The 23,237-nt window shown below is 40.7% G+C and overlaps 1 protein-coding gene across 1 annotated transcript in view; it reads left to right on the top strand.

Moving 5' to 3' along the window:
* LOC126191255 (venom carboxylesterase-6-like) overlaps nt 1-23,237 on the top strand; it is a 201,908-nt gene that overhangs the window by 40,287 nt on the left and 138,384 nt on the right. The window contains exon 2 of the mRNA XM_049932068.1: nt 15,270-15,419. Coding sequence (XP_049788025.1) covers nt 15,270-15,419 — 150 coding nt within the window. The remainder of the gene's footprint in view (nt 1-15,269; nt 15,420-23,237) is intronic.

The following is a 23,237-nucleotide window of genomic DNA, read 5'->3' as shown; positions in this document are numbered from 1 at the left end:
TTTGAGCCCTTGTACATTATGGATGTATACTTTTAGATCAAAAATTTTTTTGTTTAATTTTTTTATACATTGGTGAGGAGGTTCAGACTCTACCTTATTTACTACAATTTGCTGATGGAGTCCTTTGCAAGTTTTATGGTGTATCTTTAACTTGTTTGATGATGCTATCTTTAACTTGTTTGGTGATGCCAAGTTTTTTCTTTTCTCAGAGGGGGATAGAAAAAATCCTCCTTCTTGGGTATATTCCGCCTTGATCTTAAATTAACTCTTACAGGTGTAGCTGCTGCAGTCCTTTGTGGATCTTCTGATGTCTCCTCTTTCCTGCTTTCTTCGTTCTTGTTGAATTTGCTTTCCTCATTTTTGCCTGCAAGTCTTTCAGGAAGCTGATAGACAGATCTATTTCGTAATAGTTTTTCTTTAATTATTTCACTGATGTGATCGCACAGAACACTTTTTCCGTCGTAATTAAGGTGCATTCCGTGTTTGGTGTGTAGGTTTCGATGTAGTTTACTTACGTCCAGTACATCGCACTTTGCATATTCTGCACACAATTTTTTAATTTTGGTGTTAGTTTTCCTAATTTCTTTATTAACACAATCTGTAAATTAGGTCGTGTCTATGAGGCACAGTGGCTACTATTGTGTTCCTAGATTTATTCACTTCTAGAAAGTTCTGTAGCATTTTAATGCAGGCATCTGCTTCATTTTTAGCTATGTCATTTGAACCCGCTATACATACTATAAAGGCATTATCCTGTATTGTGTTCATCTGAAGATCAGTGTCTACGACATGGTGTGTTCCCGCTCCAGGTTTCACTATGCTAGGCACTGCCGTTTCTCGATTTTTCTCTCGGAGCATGCTTGATAGCTTTCTGCCATGGCTGTCGGCAAGCAAGAGAATACCACACTTTTTCCTTAATGATATGTGTTTGCCCTTACCACTGTTTCCAAGTTTACTGTTGGAGTCCGAATTACAGGTTTTTACAACGTCACGATCAGTTGTACACTCGTTATGACACAAGTCACACTTGTTTTTATCTAAGAAAGTAACTCTTTTAACAGTTTTCGTGTTGTGAGACCGAACTTTTTGCGACACTGCTATCCACTCGGATGATTTATCACGTGTATCTTGTTTCACTTCACACGAGTTTTCCACTGTTTGTACTTCGCCGATTTCTTTCTTCAGTGCAGCTATTTCCCTTTTTAAATTATTGACTATGAATTGTAGGCTTGAAATTCGTTCGTTTAGGGTTGTAATTTCAGCTTTACAATTTTCACAGCTTTTCTTTTTAACTACATAACTATAACTATTTCTCGTGTTAAAATTTCCGACTTCCACACTCGTGGCCATCTTGCTAAAGCCTGTGGAGGCAGAGACGTATCATATAGCAGCGCCTATGTTGTTCGGAAGTATGGTGCAATACAGGGACTGCAGCCTTTATGAAATATGTGAAATGTATTCACAGTTGCCAATATATACCAACACCAGCTGTATAATGGAATGATGACAATGAAAAACTTTGGCAGAATGGGACTCTAACCTGGATTTCCTGCTTATCACAAGTGATCACATCCCGGTGTGGTATAATTTTCATTGTCATTCCATTATGCAGTTGATAGTTATCCATATTTGCAACTGCAAATACATATCATGTATTTAAAAATGGGTGGAGTTACCACAATGCCTGTTCCAAAAGAACATTGCATAGTATTTCTGAACAATACAGGCACTGCAGTATTGTGTTTATCCACTGACACCAGGTAAGCAACTTTCAATTAAAATGTGATACATATACGAGCGCAGGTTGCAGAAACATGGCTGATGACATATGGAAGTTTGAGTCTGTCTGTGAAAATTGCTCACATGGCCTAATGGTAGGGCAACCACTCATGATAAGCAGGAAATCCAGGTTCGAGTCCTGGTCTGGCACAAATTTTCATTGTTGTCATTCCATTGTACAGCTGATGGTTGTCAATAATCGCAACTCCGAATACATTTCATGTAGGCAGAGAGGTCAGCAGGGCACCATTTGGATTTGATGGATGTGTTGTCATCTCTGGCAGTGTCAGAGAGGGGATGTGATGGATACCACATGGTGTTCAGGTGATAGTTATGAAGACGCACCAGCACATGGTGGGGACAGCTGAAGCATGACTACGTGGTGGTGTCGGAAGTTGGAGGAGTGGCGGTGAGGTCACCAGGGATTGATGGCATTGGTGAAGGTGCATGATCTGAAGAGGGCAGTTGGGAAGCTACGATGGTGAGGAGACCATCAGCAAGGAAGTGAGAGGTAAGAGCAGAGGAATCAATGTCATTGGTGAAGGTGCATGATCTGAAGAGGGCAGTTGGGAAGCTGTGATGGTGAGGAGACCATCAGCAAGGAAGTAAGAGGTAAGAGCAGATGAATCAATGTCATGAGGTGTTGTAATAATTTCCTTGAAGAGACGGGCGACAGAGTCGTTTGTGCTTTCAATGTTGCCCCTTGACAAGGAGTTCATTGTCGATCAACTTAATATTTATGTATTCAAGAGTAAACTCGTGAACATCAAGGCACAATTCGAAAGCTGAGGATATGGCATCAGAAGGGAGTGAGTTGTCTCTCAGAGTAACGGAGAGAGGGTTGGAAGGTTCATCGCTTGGAAAAGGTTCTTGCAGAGACCTTGGTGTCTTAAGGCGACTGACAGACACTGTTGTAGTTTCCCATGTAACAGTATGTCAAAAGTGCAATCGTACTGTCAAAGTACCTTATGAGGGACTTAGTACGGCGGGTTGGAAGGCTGGTTAGATTGTATCATTTTGCAATATCACAAACTCGCCATCTTTTAGAGCTTTGTGGAGAAATACGTTATGTACGTTTGCTGAGGAGGGGGAGCTACACAGAAGTGGGTGACGTGGCATTTTCCTCACAAACCCACATGGGCAGATCAGAATGCATAGTCATCTGTTGTGGGAACACAGTCAGTGGGCAAGGAAACCATTTCGTCATACAAAATTTCAGCAAGCGCAGCTCCAAAGTCTTGTTTGTGGACCGTACGCACTCCCAGGAGTACTCACAGTAGGCTTCTGATCAGCATCTGTCGTGGCACATGACAGTCAGCTTTTAAATGCGATGCCATTGCTTGATGAGACTTTTGCTCTGCGTATTATATGCTGTCATTCTAGATCAAAAGGTTTTGCCTGTGTTGCACTACTAGAGGGAAAGGCCCCATTCGAACTGCTGTCCTTGATCGATGTGTAGGTACATGGTGAAAGACTCCCACAGATATGATAAAGTTAAAATTTATTAAAAAATGAAACAGCGATAACGACAGAATCAAAGACGGAATATAAGCGTTGCCAAAGACATTAATTATGAATGCGTAGTGAAGCGCATAAAACGTCGTTCACTTTTTTTGTACATGATTTTGTTTCACTCTCTCGTATGTAGAAGTTTGGGTAAGATGTATTGCTGGGAGTATGACACACTACGAGAGTTATGTGTCATATGTTTCTGAATAAGAGAAGACTTAATAACAGTATTAAGTATTTTTATTAAAGTGAAATAGAGCCAAGTTAAGAAGAATTCCGTCATGTTTACATCATCTTGAGAGGACCTGGTGTTCCCTGGAGTCGGCTGCCTGCATCTACAATTAAAATGGAGGGAAAGAAATCCACGGTCATATTTTCATAAAGTTAACAGAAAAACAAGCTTTCAGAAGCGACAAATATAATTAAAATATGTATAGTGATGAACACAGAAAAAGAAACAACGCAAGGTAAAATAAATGAACATAGCGCAATTTCATACACGCAGAACATTTCATAATAATATGATGTACTAATACTCTCTTTTCATTGCAAACGAAAGGACAATTATCAATCAATTCCTTTAATTTTTCCTTTTAATTATATATTTTTATTATTATAATACATCGATCATTATGGATGTGGGACAACCAAAGTACAGAATGCATGTGTCGATAAAGGCTTTGGTAGTGGCTTCAGTCTTAATGTTTTTACAATATTGCAGTGCCTGTGTTATTCTGAATTATGATGCAGAGTTCCTCTGGACATGCATGCATTTCCAAACGAACAGGCAGTGTATTCACAATTGCGAATATGGACAACCATCAACTGTAGAATGAAATGGCAACAAAATTCCTTTGGACATGCATGCATGTTTAAAAATACAGCACAGAGACATTACGACATTTTTTTTTTGTTCGCACACTCCATTTCCATGAAAAGTAACAAATTCTTTTTCAAACTTCAATACTTTGTCCATGCTGGCGTTTGAGAGTAGAGACCACCATGAGATATAATTGATATCCAGTCTGCATAATGCTCTCCTACTTCAATTTTTCCTACTGGAAAACCTAACGATTTATCAATGTTTTGGCACTTACAACCTGCAATGTATTTCACCACATCTGGGACTACAGACTCATCGCACATTTATACCACATCCGTTAATAAATTTCCTTCGAAATTCATAGATTCTGAGATTTCTCATTCTGGCTATACATCAACAACATTTACACACAGGTCACTGATAATGAAACTTAGGGACACAGAAACTGAGTCGATTTCACACTGTGAAGACTGCGTTTAATTTTTTAGTGACTGATGTGTTTCCTGAGAAAGAAATATCACTTGCATTACCCATCAATATAAGAAGACGCACGGTAATAATTACTTCGAATGGCATAGGGTTATTGTAAAATATATCTAATCGTTGTACCCTAGAAAGAAATTTTCCGCCCAATCTTGATTTAATCTGGACTTTCATACTTTTTACGCTTTCAAAAAGACCAAAGAGGGATTTTACTAATGTGATAGAACCTTTTTGGAAAGGCAACAATCTTTCTCTGTCGCCAACTCACATTCTTGAACAAAAGTCTAGGAATTTCTTTAGGGTATTCTCCACAATTGTGAGATTCATTCCACATCCCCTATGCAGAGATGAACAGTCATGTTTTTGAATTCTAGAGTGCAGGCCATCGAAGATGTCATTAACGAGTTCAGTAGAATCACTTTCAATATATTTGTGAAGAACATATTTCAAGGCCTCAGCTATTTGTCGTGAAAATAGGCATGCTGCCATCCTTGCATTCTGCCTTGTTTGTCCACTTAAATGTAAGTGAACTTCAGTAACACGGTGGGTTGAGGTTTAAAAAATTCCTGTAAAGCTACCTTATTTATTTTGGACCCATTAGGAAGCGTAATTCCTCTGTCAATAAAATTGTTCCTGCTGGATTTACGAAATATGTTCTACCTGTACTGACAGACAATTCCTTCCATACTTTTATTTATTTTTTTCATCCGTATCACAGCTACAACATATATTTCCATTTCCTCAAGTATCTTAATGATGCTCTGCAGCCCACTACTAGTAATAACTGTGTCGAAATCCTAATAAAGTGATCGATGCCCCTGCCTACACAACCCATGAATCATGTAAAATTGAACATCTGAATGTGGACCGACTACTTGTCCTCCAACATACCATATGCTACCATCAACATTCATTTCGTCAAATGTCAAAACTACTAGTCTCTTTTGGTTAGTAGAAGTGTTTGACTTAGCCCTTCAATAAACACAGGATATCTTCGAGAATACCTGGTCTACATTTTAATTCCTTCATCCATTTCTGAAATGTTGCCCTGCGCGGCAAAGGCATTTTCGCAAATATGCATAGGCCTAATTGTGCTTTTGGCGAGAGAGCTCTTAAAGTCACTGCATGGGCGATGTCTTCTGAATTCCGTTTTACCCTTTTGTTTTCGTTTAAAAGACACCGTATATTCCACGGTGTAAAACATTTTGACAACTCTTTGCTCCGATCTGCGATCTTTCTCAAACGATTTTAAAGAAACTTTTCTGTAATAAACTCTAATTCTCACACATCTTAACGGTTAACTCGTCAGCTTCATGCTGAATCGCCTCTCGTTTCGTTAATGGTCATAGTTATTGTGATACTTCGGTAGTAGGTAAACTACTGCAAGGAATTCGTAGATTGCAGTGAAAAATAGGTATCGATATAAATTTGTGTTTTGTGCGTGTTAGATTACATGTTGCTGAGTAAATGTAAATAATATATTGAATTATTCTTTAAACTTGGAAGGATTTCGCTGTCTGTTTCCAAACTCGAGAAAATAGGATGTACAGTCACGAACCCATGCATCAGTGAAAAAACTAGATTGAAATATTCATATTTCATATGAATTATATACATTGCTATATATAAAAGGTGTACAACTTTGCTTCCGCCGTTTGCCGGTAGGTGGGGACAACGGTAAGTAGCGGTCGAAAGAAACAGATCGCGGACGTCAGGCAGTTAGCTTGGACCTTAGTCAACATAACCTCATTCAAATATTAGTCGATTTGTGTCTGCATCATAAAGTTGTTCTTGATTGAAAAAGTCAGTTTACGAGAATAATTCTCGTCATTTGCGGGAGGCGCTACTGTTTTGTTTCAATATGAAGAAAACAGCGGCTGAGTCTCATTGAATGCTCTCACGTACGTATGGTAAGGATGGTATTAGGGAAGGAACGTGTCGTGAGTGGTTTCAACGTTTCAAGAATGGTGATTTTAACGTCGTAGACTGGCATAGTGGTGGAAGAGAGAATGTTTTCGAAGATGCAGAATTGGAGACGTTGTTGAGTGAAGACTCACATTAAACTCAAGAAGAATTGGCATGATTAGGGGGAGCGACCCAGAAAGCCATTTCAAAACGTCTCAAGGCTATGGGCATGATTCAGAAAGAAGGAACTTGGGTCCCATGTGAAATGAAACCAAGAGACGTTGAACAGCATTTGTGTGTTTGTGAACAGTTGCTTCAGAGGCAAAAACGGAAGGGATTTCTGCATTACATTGTGACCGGGGACGAAAAATGGCTTCATTACGATAACCCTAAACGCAAAAAATCATGTGGATATCCCGGCCATGCTTTCACGTCGATGGCCAAACCGAATAATCATAGCTCCAAGATCATGCTCTGCATTTGGTGGGACCAGCTCGGGGTCGTGTACTATGAGGTGTTAAAACCAAGTGAAACAATCACAGGTGCTCGTTATCAAACGCAATTAATGTGTCTGAGCAGAGCATTAAAAGACAAACGGCAGCAATACAGCGAGCGGCAAGATAAAATGATTTTGCAGCACGACAACACTTGACCCCACATTGCAAAAGAGGTCAAAACATACTTGGAAATGTTAAAATGGGAAGTCCTACCCCACCGCCGTATTCTCCAGACATTGCTCCCTCTGACAATCAGGTGTTAATATCAATGGCGCATGGCCTGGTTGACCAACACTTCTGATCTTATGAAGAAGTCACAAATTGGATCGATTCGTGGATCGCTTCAAAAGATGAACAATTTTTTCAACGCGGGATTCGTACACTGCCCACCAAAAGATGGGAAAAGTAGTGGCCAGCAATGGAAAATACTTTGAATGATACATGTGTAACCAATTTGTTTCATTAAAGCCTCAAATGTTGGGAAAAAACAGTGGAAGCAAAGTTTTACACCTTGTATTAATATCACCATTGATATGGAAGTTTCGCATATTAATCATGTGACAAAACACTCTCGTCTTTGCGAACTATCATTGCCAAAATCTTGTTTCGATTTCTACGAGGACGCATCTCAAAATGGTAGATATCGAAACAAGATTTTGGCAAATGATAGTGCGCAAAGATGACAGTGTTTTGCCATACGATTAATATACGAAATTTCCATATCAACTGCGATATTCATGCGTCTACAGATATTTTCATTTAAATAGTGTAATTATTGAGAGCCATCGATAGCTGGTAAAACGAGAACTGCTGTGGCATTTGTAACAATATAAGTGATGAAGTTACAAGTTTATTTTTATACTGAGAATGGGCTGTTTCATAAAATATTTACTTCTCTTGCACTGAGTTGTTAGTTTAATAATACGCTTCTTCAGGATATTGTCGCAATTTCAAGTACAGTAGAATGGTAGCAGTAGCTCCTGTCAGTCACTGCGCCGAGTGTCAAAACTTTGTTTGCGCGAGTAATATACTCCGCTGTGTTTTGACAAAAGAAGCATATTTCAACATGGCAACAAGAGAAGCTACTTATTCCCCAAAGCGCGCCACAGTTAGTTCATGAATCAATGCCTCTTCAACTACCTTCTCGGTATATCTGACAACTCAAGACCATTCCTGTTGTGTAACATTTGCAGTGGCTTCTTTTGTCAACATTTCAACATTACTTTTCACCTAGGCTCATATACTCTGTCAGGTTAAAATGAACAGGATATGGAGTAAGCCTGATTTAACTATTCCCTTTACTGTTAACTAGTTTGCAAGGCTGGTAGCATGAAGTTTTGGCGCGGGACTGCTACGGTCGCAGGTTCGAATCCTGCCTCGGGCATGGGTGTGTGTGATGTCCTTAGGTTAGTTAGGTTTAAGTAGTTCTAAGTTCTAGGGGACTTATGACCTAAGATGTTGAGTCCCATAGTGCTCAGAGCCATGAAGTTTTGGCTTGTACAGCGCTACAAGTTCCATTAATTTCGCCTTTTACATGCTAAAAAAAAAAAAAACAAAAACAAAAAAAAAAACACTCGGTCTTCAGAGCACGAGTGGCATACCAGGATCATCCGACCGCCGTGTCATGATCAGTGGAGGATGCGGATAGGAGGGGCATAGGGTCATCATACCGCACTCCCAGTCGTAAGATGGTAGTCTTGACCGAAAGCCGCTACTATTCGGTCGAGTAGCTCCTCAATTGGCATCACGAGGCTGAGTGCACCCTGACAACTTTATCTCATGGCACATTTCTTTGTATCCAGAAATAATATCCGTTTTCTGCCACTGCACTGTTGGGGCTTTATGCATCACAACAGAGTGGCATGACGTTTTCTTCATTACTATTGTCGAATTCTGAAGAATATTTTGCAGCAGAACGTTATCTTTCCAGCCGGTGAACGCGTTCTTGGACGAATTTTTTATTGCAAATTTCGTATTCATATGTACTGCACTGTTCACAATACTTAACTACCACAGAGCACTTCAATACGATTTTACAACGAGAGCATCTAATGTGTGGCACCACGTGGTACCGTTTATTAATGGTGTGAGTGAGGTGTTACAACAGGGTCACTTTACCAACCGAACCGCTGGCGGCGTCGTAAGAAAAGCCGGCTCGCCATTGATTTTACCTGGTTCAAAATGGCTCAAATGGCTCTGAGCACTATGGGACTTAACTTCTGAAGTCATCAGTCCACTAGAACTTAGAACTACTTAAACCTAACTAACCTAAGGACATCACACACATCCATGCCCGAGGCAGGATTCGAACCTGCGACCGTAGCGGTCGCATGGCTCCAGACTGCAGCACCTAGAACTGCTCGGCTCCTCCGACCGGCGATTTTACCTGGGCAATGGTGCTACGTCTCCCTCCGGCCAGCCAAATGTCAAAAGTCCCAACTAATGTTAAACACACTACAATATCGTGGAGCAAAAGAGAATAAGCCTGGGCATCATTATTTATTTTCTACACAATATAACGAGTCATTCGATGTTAGAGAGTAATTCAGAACAGGATTGGTTCAAAATGGTTCAAATTCTGAGCACTATTGAATTAACTTCTGAGGTCATCAGTCCCCTAGAACTTAGAACTACTTAAACCTACCTAACCTAACGACACCACACACATCCATGGCCAAGGCAGGATTCGAACCTGCGACCGTAGCGGTCGCGCGGTTCCAGACTGTAGCGCCTAGAACCGCTCAGCCACTCCGGCCGGCGAAAACAGGATTAAATTGATGTCAATCAATTTATTTTAAGGATCTTCTTGAGTTATAATTATTTTGAATGTTACATCCCTGTTTTCTGTAATTTCTCCCCCATGCCAATTTGAAATGTTTACACTATGGATTGCTGTGGGTACAACTTCTTTCTTGAGGGTAACCCTACAAGTTCATTTCTCAAACCTCGTTCGCAGTCTTCAAGCCGAAGATGAATTGAACACACTTACAGTTTTCACATTCATATTGTCCGCACATTTGCATCGAACTATACACTCTCGTTCCAAGTGCTCATCTTTCGGAAAATCATGATAAATAACGTTTGTTTTCTTTCGAGAAATATTAATTCAGAGACTGCAGCGGCAGTCCTAGTTAATAAAATTGACCCTGGAAAGCATTTCAATGGTCGTTCTGACAACACTGTACCAGTATTTTGACACTCGTACAAAAATCCTGTTACAGTCGTATTCCATTAAGCGAATCTGGCAAACAGGCCGCATTTTTTGTCTGTGTTAGTTGAGTCACATTAACACAGAATCTAGTATACTCCTGCCTCCCATAAACCATGATCAGATATGATGCTCCACAGTAATGCCCATGTACTGTTTGTTGGGTAGAAGATAGTTTTTGTTCAATACTTTTTCAGGATGCTCCCAGTTTTTCCCAATAGCATGCTGCTGCAGAGTGAAAAATGCTGTGGATCTCCCTTTCTCCATAACATCGTTTGTCTCCATTGGTTGTAGTGGTAGGGCCCACTCATACGTTCATACAGATTGTGGACATCAGCAGAGCAGAATGAGTTGTAAAGTGACTTTGCGTGAAGCACCTGAAGAAATATGTCACAAAGTTTGTCTTTCTCAGACAACAACTAAACCTGCAACATCAGACGCCACCAATAGTGAGAGGGCAACTGTTCGGGACCTTAGAGACTCCTCTGGCATTGTTGTCTTCCCTGCTGACAAAGGCAACGCTATTGTTATGCTGAGCCACAAGAACTACAGTGAGAAAATGTGGAGCTGCTAGATGATGATTCATAGGAAAATCAATGCTGACCCAAACAAGACCAAGGTGCTTCATAAGGGCTTACATATTCTAACGTTTTGACGACTTTAAAAGTGTGCGAGTGAGTCTGTGTTATACTGATTTATTTCCCCAAATCGCATTCCACTTCTTTACCAGATGACTTACTTGGGGTTTGCAGCCACTCTTCTTTACTGGATAGCCAGCTGCTGGAAACTCTCTTGACTCTTCTCCTTCGAATAACGCTAGGTACAGGAACTTCCAAGCCTCTTTCTACTGGAAGTAGCCATGCAATCAACGATGTATTTGACTTTCGAGCACAATAACAAATTCTCACTTTCAACAAAATATAGAACTTCTAGCAAGTCTCTCGTACAGTCGTTAGAAACAAAAATTATTTTGCATTCAAAAGAAAGTCTGCTTAGACACCATGACTTTCAGAAAAAGAGTCTGAAAATTCGTCTTGCCTCTAATAAGGCCGAGTCAAGAGTGTACAAGAGTACCTTTTCAACTGTTCTTGTTATAATTAACAATAGTCAATGGCACAATAAGCACAGAGTGGCATGTAAACTCCATGGCTCTTCATTACACACTCACTAATACATCTATGGAATGTCCGACAGGTACTCGTCGGTGCCGTTCGACTGCCGCCTCTACTTTCTTCCCGTGACTAATTCTAAACCTGCACACACAAACATGTGACGTGCAGAAGGTAGGATTTTACCATCCCACACTCTTATCTAGAATATCGTGTGTTTCGAGACGGTAGAAATCTGAGTGGTTCTAGAATTTACACAGAAATTCTCGAATCACTACAATATCACTGCTAAGAACAACTATGGACCCTCCATTAATGTGTCGTAAAAAGTCAGTGGTCACAGAGTACTCTTTTTCTAAGACTCATACCATGAATATATAAGCACCGGGATTTTGACATTGACGTTGAAATACTGGGGCTGTGTTGTGAGAGAGGTCGTCAAAACTTGCACTAGGGACTATTTTGTCGACTGGGAGTATGGCTATACTCTCAGCAAGGCTTTGGAACCAGCATTAGGTGTAATTAAAGAGAAGACACTCAAAAAACACAATGAGCTGCCAGCAAAGGTGGGCAGTGTACCCACATCCACTCTGGCACAGCTGGGGACAGCCACCAAACTACTTCCTTTTCAGCGACTGATGCATGACCACTGCCATAGACCACATACGGTGCACTCTGCAGGGGAGGAGGGGAGATAAGTCAACCATGCTCCTTGTGACGGTGACATGTCACCAAAAATTGTGTCTGCTGGAGACTATGAACCAGAAGTCAACTGTGAACTGTATCACTTATAACAATTTTAATAATTGCATGTATATTTTCAATTAAAGTGTTTCTTTGTGGGTCTATATCACATAAGCATTGTCATAAAGTAATATAGCTGTAATGTACTTGATTATCTTTGTGTAATAAAGTTGTCTCTTAGGACAGTTGCAGTACAGCATTCTAAAATTGTTTCTAGTAACTAGATTTGTAAATAGGAGCGTATATGAAAAGTAAAAACCCACGGTCTGTGGGGAGGTGGGTAGAAATAATTTTTGTTAAATGAATGTAGAATATAATGTAGAAAAGATGCATTCCCCGGCCGATTAACCATATGTGGGGCGGCAGGTGGAATTAATTGTTATAAAAATGTTCCTATTATTTATGCAGTCTTTTGCCGTTCTCAACACTGGCTCTCTAACTACAATATTGGCAACCAGAAAGTGATTAGCAAAACGTGAAGCCTGTAATTAGAATTCCTAGTGCCCACTTCATCTGAGAAATACACTTATAGCTACAGCTTATAGCTCTGAGGAATTAGGAGATTATCTGGGATTCATAATCAAAAACGATTCTCTATAAAAGGTTCACTATATTCTGAAAGTCACAGACCAAAAAGAATCCACACAATGCAACTACCAGAGCAGTTCAGAGTCTAATGCGCTGATGCAATTATAACTGTTCAAATTAAATGTCTAAGTGAATGCTCGCCATAATTTGATGATAATGTTCATCAAACGCCACGCTATATAATGGTAGAATGTCTGTCCCGCGGCAGCACGTGAAAATACGACATACGCAAACTGAAGATAGATCATTAAAGTCATCCCAGAATTAACACTTCACTCGAAAACGATTTCATGGTTACGCGTATCCCGAGTAACTTATTACGGTATCTGAGGATGTTTATAGCAATGATACCGACGAGACGCGACTCCCGGCACAGGTGGTGTGCTATTCAACATCTGGAGAGAACTGGGGCCTTTCTGTCGCGCAGCGTTCTTATATATAAAGCCGCGGTGCGGACGGCTAAGGGAACGCCTGATCAATTCCGCTCTACCGACTAGCCGCTGGGCTATGCACCACTTCAAGTTATTGAATAAATCATCGCTTCCTTTGCTGATGGCCGATGAAGCTCTCAATTTAAATGTGCATTCAGCACACAGGTAAGTAATCATAATAAAAGTCTGACGTGGCTAAGTCAAATATTTTGGGCGAGAGAATTAATTTAATTACACTACACGCAGTAGACGAGCTCTGAACTTGATCTTTGGAGATATGCTATAGCTATAGTTTTATAGTTGTTCTGTTAAAACTTCTCACATCTTTGTGATTATAGCGGATCTCCCTTCTACTTAAATTTAAACATCCTAGCCTTATTTATTCGCCTACTTAATCCATCTTGCTTCCTTAACTTTTAAGACAAAAACCAGAAAATCATGAATTTCAACTACACTTTTAATTTGTGAGATCCAGAATACTGTTTCTACTAAATTATTATGCAAAAGGAATCCAAATATAAATTTTTAAGTTTCTAGCTCTTTTCTGTTGCGCCAATGATTTTTACAGAAAAACGTCCAAATTTCGAAAATGGTTAAAGTTATTGAACTGATATTCCACACATATTGATTTTGTATTACTCCTGACATTCTAGAAACGTTTCAGGTTATTTACCTGATTTTTAAAGTATTGCGCAAGATTTATGACGTCAGAGCTAGTTACAGCAGACTAGGCTGGCACACAATGGAAAGACTGATGTGAATTTTATACGGCGTGGGTAGGCTGCTTCCCTACAGGTCCTGAGCGAATATCTCTTGTAACAATTGCTGGCATGGCTATTGCATTTTGAAGTCTCACTAATAAATATAGACCTTAATCAGAAGCATATAGCTAAGGTAGAATATTCCAAATTTTTAGGTGTGTCCATTGATGAGAGATTAAATTGGAAGAAAGACATTGATGATCTGCTGAAATGTTTGAGTTCAGCTACTTATGCAATAGGGGTCATTGCAAATTTTGGTGATAAACATCTTAGTAAATTAGCTTACTACGCCTATTTTCACTCGTTGATTTCATATGGCATCATATTTTGGGGTAATTCATCACTGAGGAATAAAGTATTTATTGCACAAAAGCATGTAATCAGAATAATACCTGGAGTCCACCCAAGATCATCCTGCAGACATTTATTTAAGGATCTAGGGATATTCACAGTAGCTTCTCAGTATATATACTCTCTTATGAAATTTGTTATTAACAACCAAACCCAATTCAAAAGTAATAGCAGTGTGCATAACTTCAATACTAGGAGGAAGGATGATCTTCACTATTCAAGATTAAATCTAACTTTGGCACAGAAAGGGGTGAATTATACTGGCACTAAAGTCTTTGGTCACTTACCAAATAGTATCAAAAGTCTGACAGATAACCAACAAGTATTTAAGAAGAAATTAAAAGAATTTCTGAATGACAACTCCTTCTACTCCATAGAGGAATTTTTAGATATAAATTTAAAAAAACTATATTAAAAAATAAAAAAATAAAAATAAAAAAACACAAAAAATGAAAAAGTTGTTATATTAACTTAAGTATGTTGTTAAATTAACTTAATTATGTCATGTATTGGAAAATTTGACTCGTTCCACATCATTACGAAATATCGTATTCATGATGCATGGAACTAGTATTAATCTAATCTAATCTAATCTAATCTAATCTACGAATTGATAAATTGTGTAAAATAAAGATGACCTAGCATTGCAAGTTTTTTATTCTCGTATGAATGTTAGCAGATTGAAAATTTCATTTACCTTTCTCCTGTTTCAGTTAATATACTAAGTACATCCCCTCAGTTTGATATTTCAATAATTACTTTTGCTAATGTTGTGTTTTGCCTGAAATATTTCAGTACTTTTATATCTATAGTATGTACTGAGATATTGCTGTTCTCAGCTGAATATCATCTGTGTAACTTAACTGTCTTCAGTAAAATACATGAGTAAGACTTTTCATTCCAATTTGAACAACTCCTATGGCATTCATTAATAGTTACCTATAGGTTTCAGAATAAAAATATCTTTCGTGAGTACACTGCACAACATAAAAAGATTTTTCATTTTCACACACTGTTTGTATCTACAAAACGAAACACTAAATGTGAGCATATATGTGTACTATCTGTCGTTTGGTTGCAGGAGCCAGAGCCAATGAAGTCATGGATGGGTGTATGGGATGCAGAGAATTATGGTAGTCCTTGCATCCAGTATGTTTTCATAGCTAATCCAAAGCAGTCACGGATTGTTGGTGATGAAGATTGTCTCCATCTCAATGTGTTCACTCCAAAGGTAGATATGCAATAGAACTGAGAGTTTCATGTTCTATCATTTTTTGCAGTTTAGATGCTTAACCTATTGCCTGTGAAAAGGATGTGACCTAATATATATTTCTTTAATGAAATCAAGAACTGAAGACTATTTTTACTGAAGAATAATTGTGACAAGAGAGGAGCCTTTACCTACAAACTACCCTCACATGAGAGTAAATGAATTAGATTAATAATGACTTCCATAATACAGTTACCAGGTTGCCCCCTAAACTTAGCTTCTAATATTATGGGGTTGCTCTTGTACTGATGATATTGTGTAATGTTCTGTGCATACAGACAATCTCTTGTGGTCCATCCCCACTGTTGGTAAAGAGAACACAGTAAAGCATAGGATAACTTATAAGAGAGTGTATGTGATCTGTCATCTCAGTAGAAGTTTCACACAGAATTTTATATGGCATTAACAGTGCCTGGCTATCACAATGAGTAGAAAAAGATTGTTATGCAAATATTCTACAACGTGGTGTGTCATGGGTCCATAACAGTACAGAGGGAGATACTTATTCTGTGATACTTGGGTCGAACTGAGTCACTCTCCCAGAAACAGTGATTTTGAACAGTGAAGGGTAAACCTTACTCTGCATTGTATTCTTGTTTGTTGCCATACCACTAGTTTTAATTTTTACTAATTTATTTTCTCCCGCTTTCCACATTTCTCCAAAAGTCATCTATTTAAATTATATCTTAATGTTTGTCTAGGGTTTGTCGCATTTTTCAATATTTTCTTCTTACTGTTCTTTAAAAGTTTGGATATACTAGTGGGAAACAAGAAATAGCACAAAATGGGGTCCAACATAAATTATTCTTATATTATCTGTGTTGTAAGCACATCTGCTTATAATCCTGGACTCAGTCAGCTGTGAGTTAATACTAAGTTCTACAATAATACTTAATTATCATTGAAATATGAAGTGTCATTTTGAAAGATAATATTTGGTGCTACTTCCCTTCTGTTGTTAAAGGTGTTGCCTGTAATATAAGCCCAACAAAAATGCTGATCCATCAAGTCCCATATATGTTCCTTTGGAGACAGACATTGTGATCATACTGGAGTCTACCTGCTTAGCTGAGTGGTTACGTGTTTGCTAAGCAGAGGGCCCGGGTTTGATTCCCGGCCAGGTTGTAGATTATCTCCACTCATGGTCTGGATGTTGTGTTGCCCTCATCATCATTTCATCCTCATCACTGGCACACAAGTCACCCATTGTGGCATCGACTGAGATAAGAATTGTATTCGGTGGCCAAACTTCCCCGGATGGGGCCTCCCAGCCAACAATACCACATGCTCATTTCATTTTTATCATACTGGAGAGGGTACTTGGTGCAGATATGATGGTACATTGAGTAATGCAAGAAATATGCTCATTGGAATTGTCACACCTCTTTAACATTGCATATGTTCACATCACTGTTCATCCTTCCCGTTTCATCAGCGTAGTGATTACAGAAAGATGAGTGGTGAGAGGAAGACTAGTGAAGTATACACTTGCTGGTGGACCATCTAGAATTTTAACCAGCATTTTCAGGCTTTGTATATAGTTTCAACTCTCTCCACAATGATTCATTTTTAATCATTGTGTTAAATACCCTCTGTCATTTCTTCATTCCATAAGGAAATGTCTTAGAGATGCTCATGTGCTTTTAGTGTATATTTTATTAATTTCCTGTTCGTACACCTTCATTTTATTGATTTCCTGTTCGTTCACTCCTGCCATTCTATCTTTATTACTTGTTTGCCATTGTTTGTGTTTCGTTTCAACACATACAATGTTATTTTTTTGGGCTTAGCTGTTATTTCTGAATAATTAGTTACCAACATTCCACAATCAGCAGTGCTCTGGAAACTGAAACATGGTACATTATTTATTGATGTTTACAGTCATGCACTGTTCCTTGTCTTTATAACTACTCAGTGTTTGGAAAAATGTTACACTACTGTTTAACAACTTTTCTTCTGCCAATTTTCTCCTGTTTACTGTCTAACACTGATGAAAATTCTCTTTTCTTATTCTTGAACCTTTGGAACATATCATGTTCCTAAATTTAGATATTCTTCTACTTTAATTAGTTGCTCCCATTTAGGATCTGAAAAGTAGATAGATTTTTTTGTGCACTAGCTATTCTTTAATTTTATTTTAAATTGTAAACAGTCTAATTAAATGCCACTATAGGCTATAGAAACTTACATTACTCATGATTACACATGGACATAATGCAGACAGGCTGAAAGAGTCTTTGTTCATGTGTTATTACTATTGCCATGAACTGTTGTGCATTCAGAGCCATTTTAGTGGTTAGCATCGCCAGCCGGCACGATGTTGGTCAACAGTTCAAACCTGATCTTCAGCGGTTGTGTGTTACATAGTATTTTTCATTTCTGGAAGGTTCTTGAAGTATCATACACTCCTGGAAATGGAAAAAAGAACACATTGACACCGGTGTGTCAGACCCACCATACTTGCTCCAGACACTGCGAGAGGGCTGTACAAGCAATGATCACACGCACGGCACAGCGGACACACCAAGAACCGCGGTGTTGGCCGTCGAATGGCGCTAGCTGCGCAGCATTTGTGCACCGCCGCCGTCAGTGTCAGCCAGTTTGCCGTGGCATACGGAGCTCCATCGCAGTCTTTAACACTGGTAGCATGCCGCGACAGCGTGGACGTGAACCGTATATGCAGTTGACAGACTTTGAGCGAGGGCGTATAGTGGGCATGCGGGAGGCTGGGTGGATGTACCGCCGAATTGCTCAACACGTGGGGCGTGAGGTCTCCACAGTACATCGATGTTGTCGCCAGTGGTCGGCGGAAGGTGCACGTGCCCGTCGACCTGGGACCGGACCGCAGCGACGCACGGATGCACGCCAAGACCGTAGGATCCTATGCAGTGCCGTAGGGGACCGCACTGCCACTTCCCAGCAAATTAGGGACACTGTTGCTCCTGGGGTATCGGCGAGGACCATTCGCAACCATCTCCATGAAGCTGGGCTACGGTCCCGCACACCGTTAGGCCGTCTTCCGCTCACGCCCCAACATCGTGCAGCCCGCCTCCAGTGGTGTCGCGACAGGCGTGAATGGAGGGACGAATGGAGACGTGTCGTCTTCAGCGATGAGAGTCGCTTCTGCCTTGGTGCCAATGATGGTCGTATGCGTGTTTGGCGCCGTGCAGGTGAGCGCCACAACCAGGACTGCATACGACCGAGGCACACAGGGCCAACACCCGGCATCATGGTGTGGGGAGCGATCTCTTACACTGGCCGTACACCACTGGTGATCGTCGAGGGGACACTGAATAGTGCACGGTACATCCAAACCGTCATCGAACCCATCGTTCTACCATTCCTAGACCGGCAAGGGAACTTGCTGTTCCAACAGGACAATGCACGACCGCATGTATCCCGTGCCACCCAACGTGCTCTAGAAGGTGTAAGTCAACTACCCTGGCCAGCAAGATCTCCGGATCTGTCCCCCATTGATCATGTTTGGGACTGGATGAAGCGTCGTCTCACACGGTCTGCACGTCCAGCACGAACGCTGGTCCAACTGAGGCGCCAGGTGGAAATGGCATGGCAAGCCGTTCCACAGGACTACATCCAGCATCTCTACGATCGTCTCCATGGGAGAATAGCAGCCTGCATTGCTGCGAAAGGTGGATATACACTGTACTAGTGCCGACATTGTGCATGCTCTGTTGCCTGTGTCTATGTGCCTGTGGTTCTGTCAGTGTGATCATGTGATGTATCTGACCCCAGGAATGTGTCAATAAAGTTTCCTCTTCCTGGGACAATGAATTCACGGTGTTCTTATTTCAATTTCCAGGAGTGTATGTTTATAATTTTTGACAGTGGAAAATCCAGAATGGAATATAACAATATAGTGAAAAGGAAAGTTGCTACCCACCATATAGTGGAGAAGCTGACTTGTAGATAGGACACTAAACCAGGGCTTCACAACACACGTGCTCGCGGAGCAAGCTGTGAGCAGCAAGGCGCGAGCACGGAGCAGCGCGAGCACGCTACCCCCACTACCGGACCAGAGCGGAGAGTGGGGAGAGTCACATGGGGCACACAACAGCTGCCGCCAGTCAATGTAAATCCGCGGCCACCTGCAGGGATATCACTCACGAAATATTACTGTGACAAATGAAACAAATACAGGAGAATGTACACGTGCCACATAATTTTATTAGCTTAGTGTATGCCTCTACATTCGTGTTAATTTGTGAACTGTTACACAATAAAAGGTGGGATTCTCTGTTATCTTGTACTTTTTGCCCTTTACAATTGTATTTATGTTTGGAGTAATTGCAGCGTGCAGTTTAAATTTCGATCAGACAATGCGTTTCTCATGCGCGTCTTGTTACATTTCATTGCAGAGAACAGGTATTCACAAACATACATGGAACCGAACATTGACATTATTGTAGCTTCCAGCTTGTGCAAATGAGGAAATCTATCCTGAGGGAAGTGTCTGTAAAATTCCAAAATGTTTTTCTTGTTCTGAAATTTGTCTCTGTATTCTCTGTCACACTGCAGGTCAATAATTTCTAGTTGCAGCTCAGGACGAATCTCTTCAATATTCGCTGAATATGGAGAGGAGAACAGATCAGAATCACTGTCTAGTGCTGTCAGATCTTGAAAGCGTTGATCAGATTCTTCCTTAAGGGCAACTAAACTATGTGAATAACGTTCACAGTCTTTGTGAACATCTTGCATGGATGATAATTTGGGAAAATGAGCTAGATTTCCTGTTTCCAGCTGACTCACCCAAAGTGTCAATTTCATTTTAAAAGCTCGTATTCGATCTATGAAATGAGTAATTAGCAGATCTTTACCTTGTAGTGAAACGTTCAAAGCATTCAGATGGCTAGTTAAATCTGCTTAGAATGCAAGATCACATTTCCATGAAGGCTCTTTCAATTCAGGAACACACATGTTATTTATTTCCATGAACATATTTATCTCATCTAATAGGCAAAAATTCAATTTAATAATTCGCCACGACTAAGCCAGCGGACCTTGCTGTAATAAGGCAGGCTACCGTACTGGCTTTCTACATCCTCAAGAAAGCTTTTAAATTGTCTGTGTTGTAGCCCATGCTTCCTTATATAATTCATTGTACGAACAACAACACTCATCACATTTTTTAGAGTGATACTCTTTGCACATACGTTTTCCTGGTGGATCACACAGTGAACGCCCCTTATTTCATTCGGCACGGTCAGTTTTCTCATTTTCTCCTTCAACAGCGCAACGAAACCTAATTTTTTCCCTGTCATCGCTGGTGCACCGTCTGTAGACACTGAAACTAAAGAATTCCACAACAATCCTATATTTTCAACACTTTCTTCAACACTACTTAAAATATCACCTCTGGTTGTAGTGTTCTTCATGGCTACTACATCGAGGAGCTCCTTCCTCACCTGAAGATCTCTATTAACACCTCTAATAAATATGGAAAGCTGCGCTGTTCCAGTGATATCAACACTTTCGTCCAGAGCTAGAGAATACGCCATAAAATTTTTATAGATATTTGCAAGCTGGCTCTGGACGTCGTCTGCCATGTCCTGTATGCGACACATAATGGTCATGACAGATAATGGCACAATCGGAAACTGTTCAACTTGAGATGGACACAAATGTTGCGCTGCAACTAACAAACATCTTTTATTAAATCGCCATCAGTGAAGGGGCGCAGGGATTTTGCTAAAAACAAAGCAATTTGGTAGCTCACTCTGAGAGCTGCCTCAGTTGATTTTTCTTCCTCATCCAGATCTTCTTCGGATAGCTTCCTTTTAAGTTTAATAACTTCCTGTGCACGATCTGGTCCATCACATTTTCAACTTCCGTAGTCTTTCGCGTGGTACGACATATAATGTCGCTGCAAATTAAATTTCCTAAAAGAATTCAGCATTTTGTGACATACTAAACATTTTGCAACACCATCTTTTTCTGTAAACAGATACAATTCCTCCCAATGGGGGTAGAACTGCGAAAGCATGGTCGGGGTTACACAACGGCGACTTGACATGATTCTTAACCAGCGAAGTGACTGTTAGAGCTGTTCGTAGTACTTTTAACATTACACAGTCGGCGCGAATTCAATAGGCACGCTGCGGTCCTATTCATACGTGCGCGCGCATTTCCCCTCCCTCCCCTCCCTCCCTACTCCGCAACCTTGCACCTGCTCGCGAGCATGTGCCTGAGCAGACGCGAGTACTCACGCTCAAAACCGGCCAGTTGTTAAGCCCTGCACTAAACAGACTGTCACAAACAAGCTTTCGGCCAGCAAGACCTTCATCAGAAATTGACAACACACCCACACACACAGATATATATATATATATATATATATATATATATATATATATATATATATATATATATATATATATATATATATATATATATATAATTGGAAGAAACATTCCACATGGGAAAAATATATTAAAAACAAAGATTCCATGACTTACCAAATGGGAAAGCGCTGGTAGATAGGCACAATAAAAAACACACAAACACACACACAAAATTTCGAGCTTTCGCAACCCCTGGTTGCTTCGTCAGGAAAGAGGGAAGGAGAGGGAAAGATGAAAGGATGTGGGTTTTAAGGGAGAGGGTAAGGAGTCATTCCAATCCCGGGAGTGGAAAGACTTACCTTAGGGGGAAAAAAGGACAGGTATACATTCGCACACACACACATATCCATCCACACATATACAGACACAAGCATACATATTTAAAGACAAAGAGTTTGGGCAGAGATGTCAGTCGAGGCGGAAGTGTAGAGGCAAAGATGTTGTTGAATGGCAGGTGAGGTATGAGTGGCGGCAACTTAAAATTAGCGGAGATTGAGGCCTGGTGGATAATGGGAAGAGGGGATATATTGAAGGACAAGTTCCCATCTTCGGAGTTCGGATAGGTTGGTGTTAGTGGGAAGTATCCAGATAACCCGGACGGTGTAACACTGTGCCAAGATGTGCTGGCCGTGCACCAAGGCATGTTTAGCCACAGGGTGATCCTCATTACCAACAAACACTGTCTGCCTGTGTCCATTCATGCAAATGGACAGTTTGTTGCTGGTCATTCCCACATAGAAAGCGTCACAGTGTAGGCAGGTCAGTTGGTAAATCACGCGAGTGCCTTCACTCGTGGCTCTGCCTTTGATCGTGTACACCTTCCAGGTTACAGGACTGGAGTAGGTGGTGGTGGGAGGGTGCATGGGACAGGTTTTACACCAGGGGCAGTTACAAGGGTAGGAGCCAGAGGGTAGGGAAGGTGGTTTGGGGATTTCATAGGAATGAACCAAGAGGTTACGAAGGTTAGGTGGACGGCGGAAAGACACTCTTAGTGGACTGGGGAGGATTTCATGAAGGATGGATCTCATTTCGGGGCAGGATTTGAGGAAGTCGTATCCCTGCTGGAGAGCCACATTCAGAGTCTGATCCAGTCCCGGGAAGTATCCTGTCACAAGGGGGGCACTTTTGGGGTTCTTCTGTGAGAGGTTCTGGGTTTGAGGGGATGAGGAAGTGGCTCTGGTTATTTGCTTCTGTACCAGGTCAGGAGGGTAGTTGCGGGATGCGAAAGCTGTTTTCAGGTTGTTGGTGTAATGGTTCAGGGATTCAGGACTGGAGCAGATTTGTTTGCCACGAAGGCCTAGGCTGTAGGGAAGGGACCGTTTGATATGGAATGGGTGGCAGCTGTCATAATGGAGGTACTGTTGCTTGTTGGTGGGTTTGATGTGGATGGATGTGTGAAGCTGGACGTTGGACAGATGGA

This window comes from Schistocerca cancellata, chromosome 1 (genome assembly GCF_023864275.1).
Source record: "Schistocerca cancellata isolate TAMUIC-IGC-003103 chromosome 1, iqSchCanc2.1, whole genome shotgun sequence".
NCBI classification, from domain to species: Eukaryota; Metazoa; Arthropoda; class Insecta; order Orthoptera; family Acrididae; genus Schistocerca; species Schistocerca cancellata.
The sequence above is the reverse complement of the archived record's forward strand: the minus strand, read 5'-3'. Positions and strand labels throughout refer to the sequence as shown.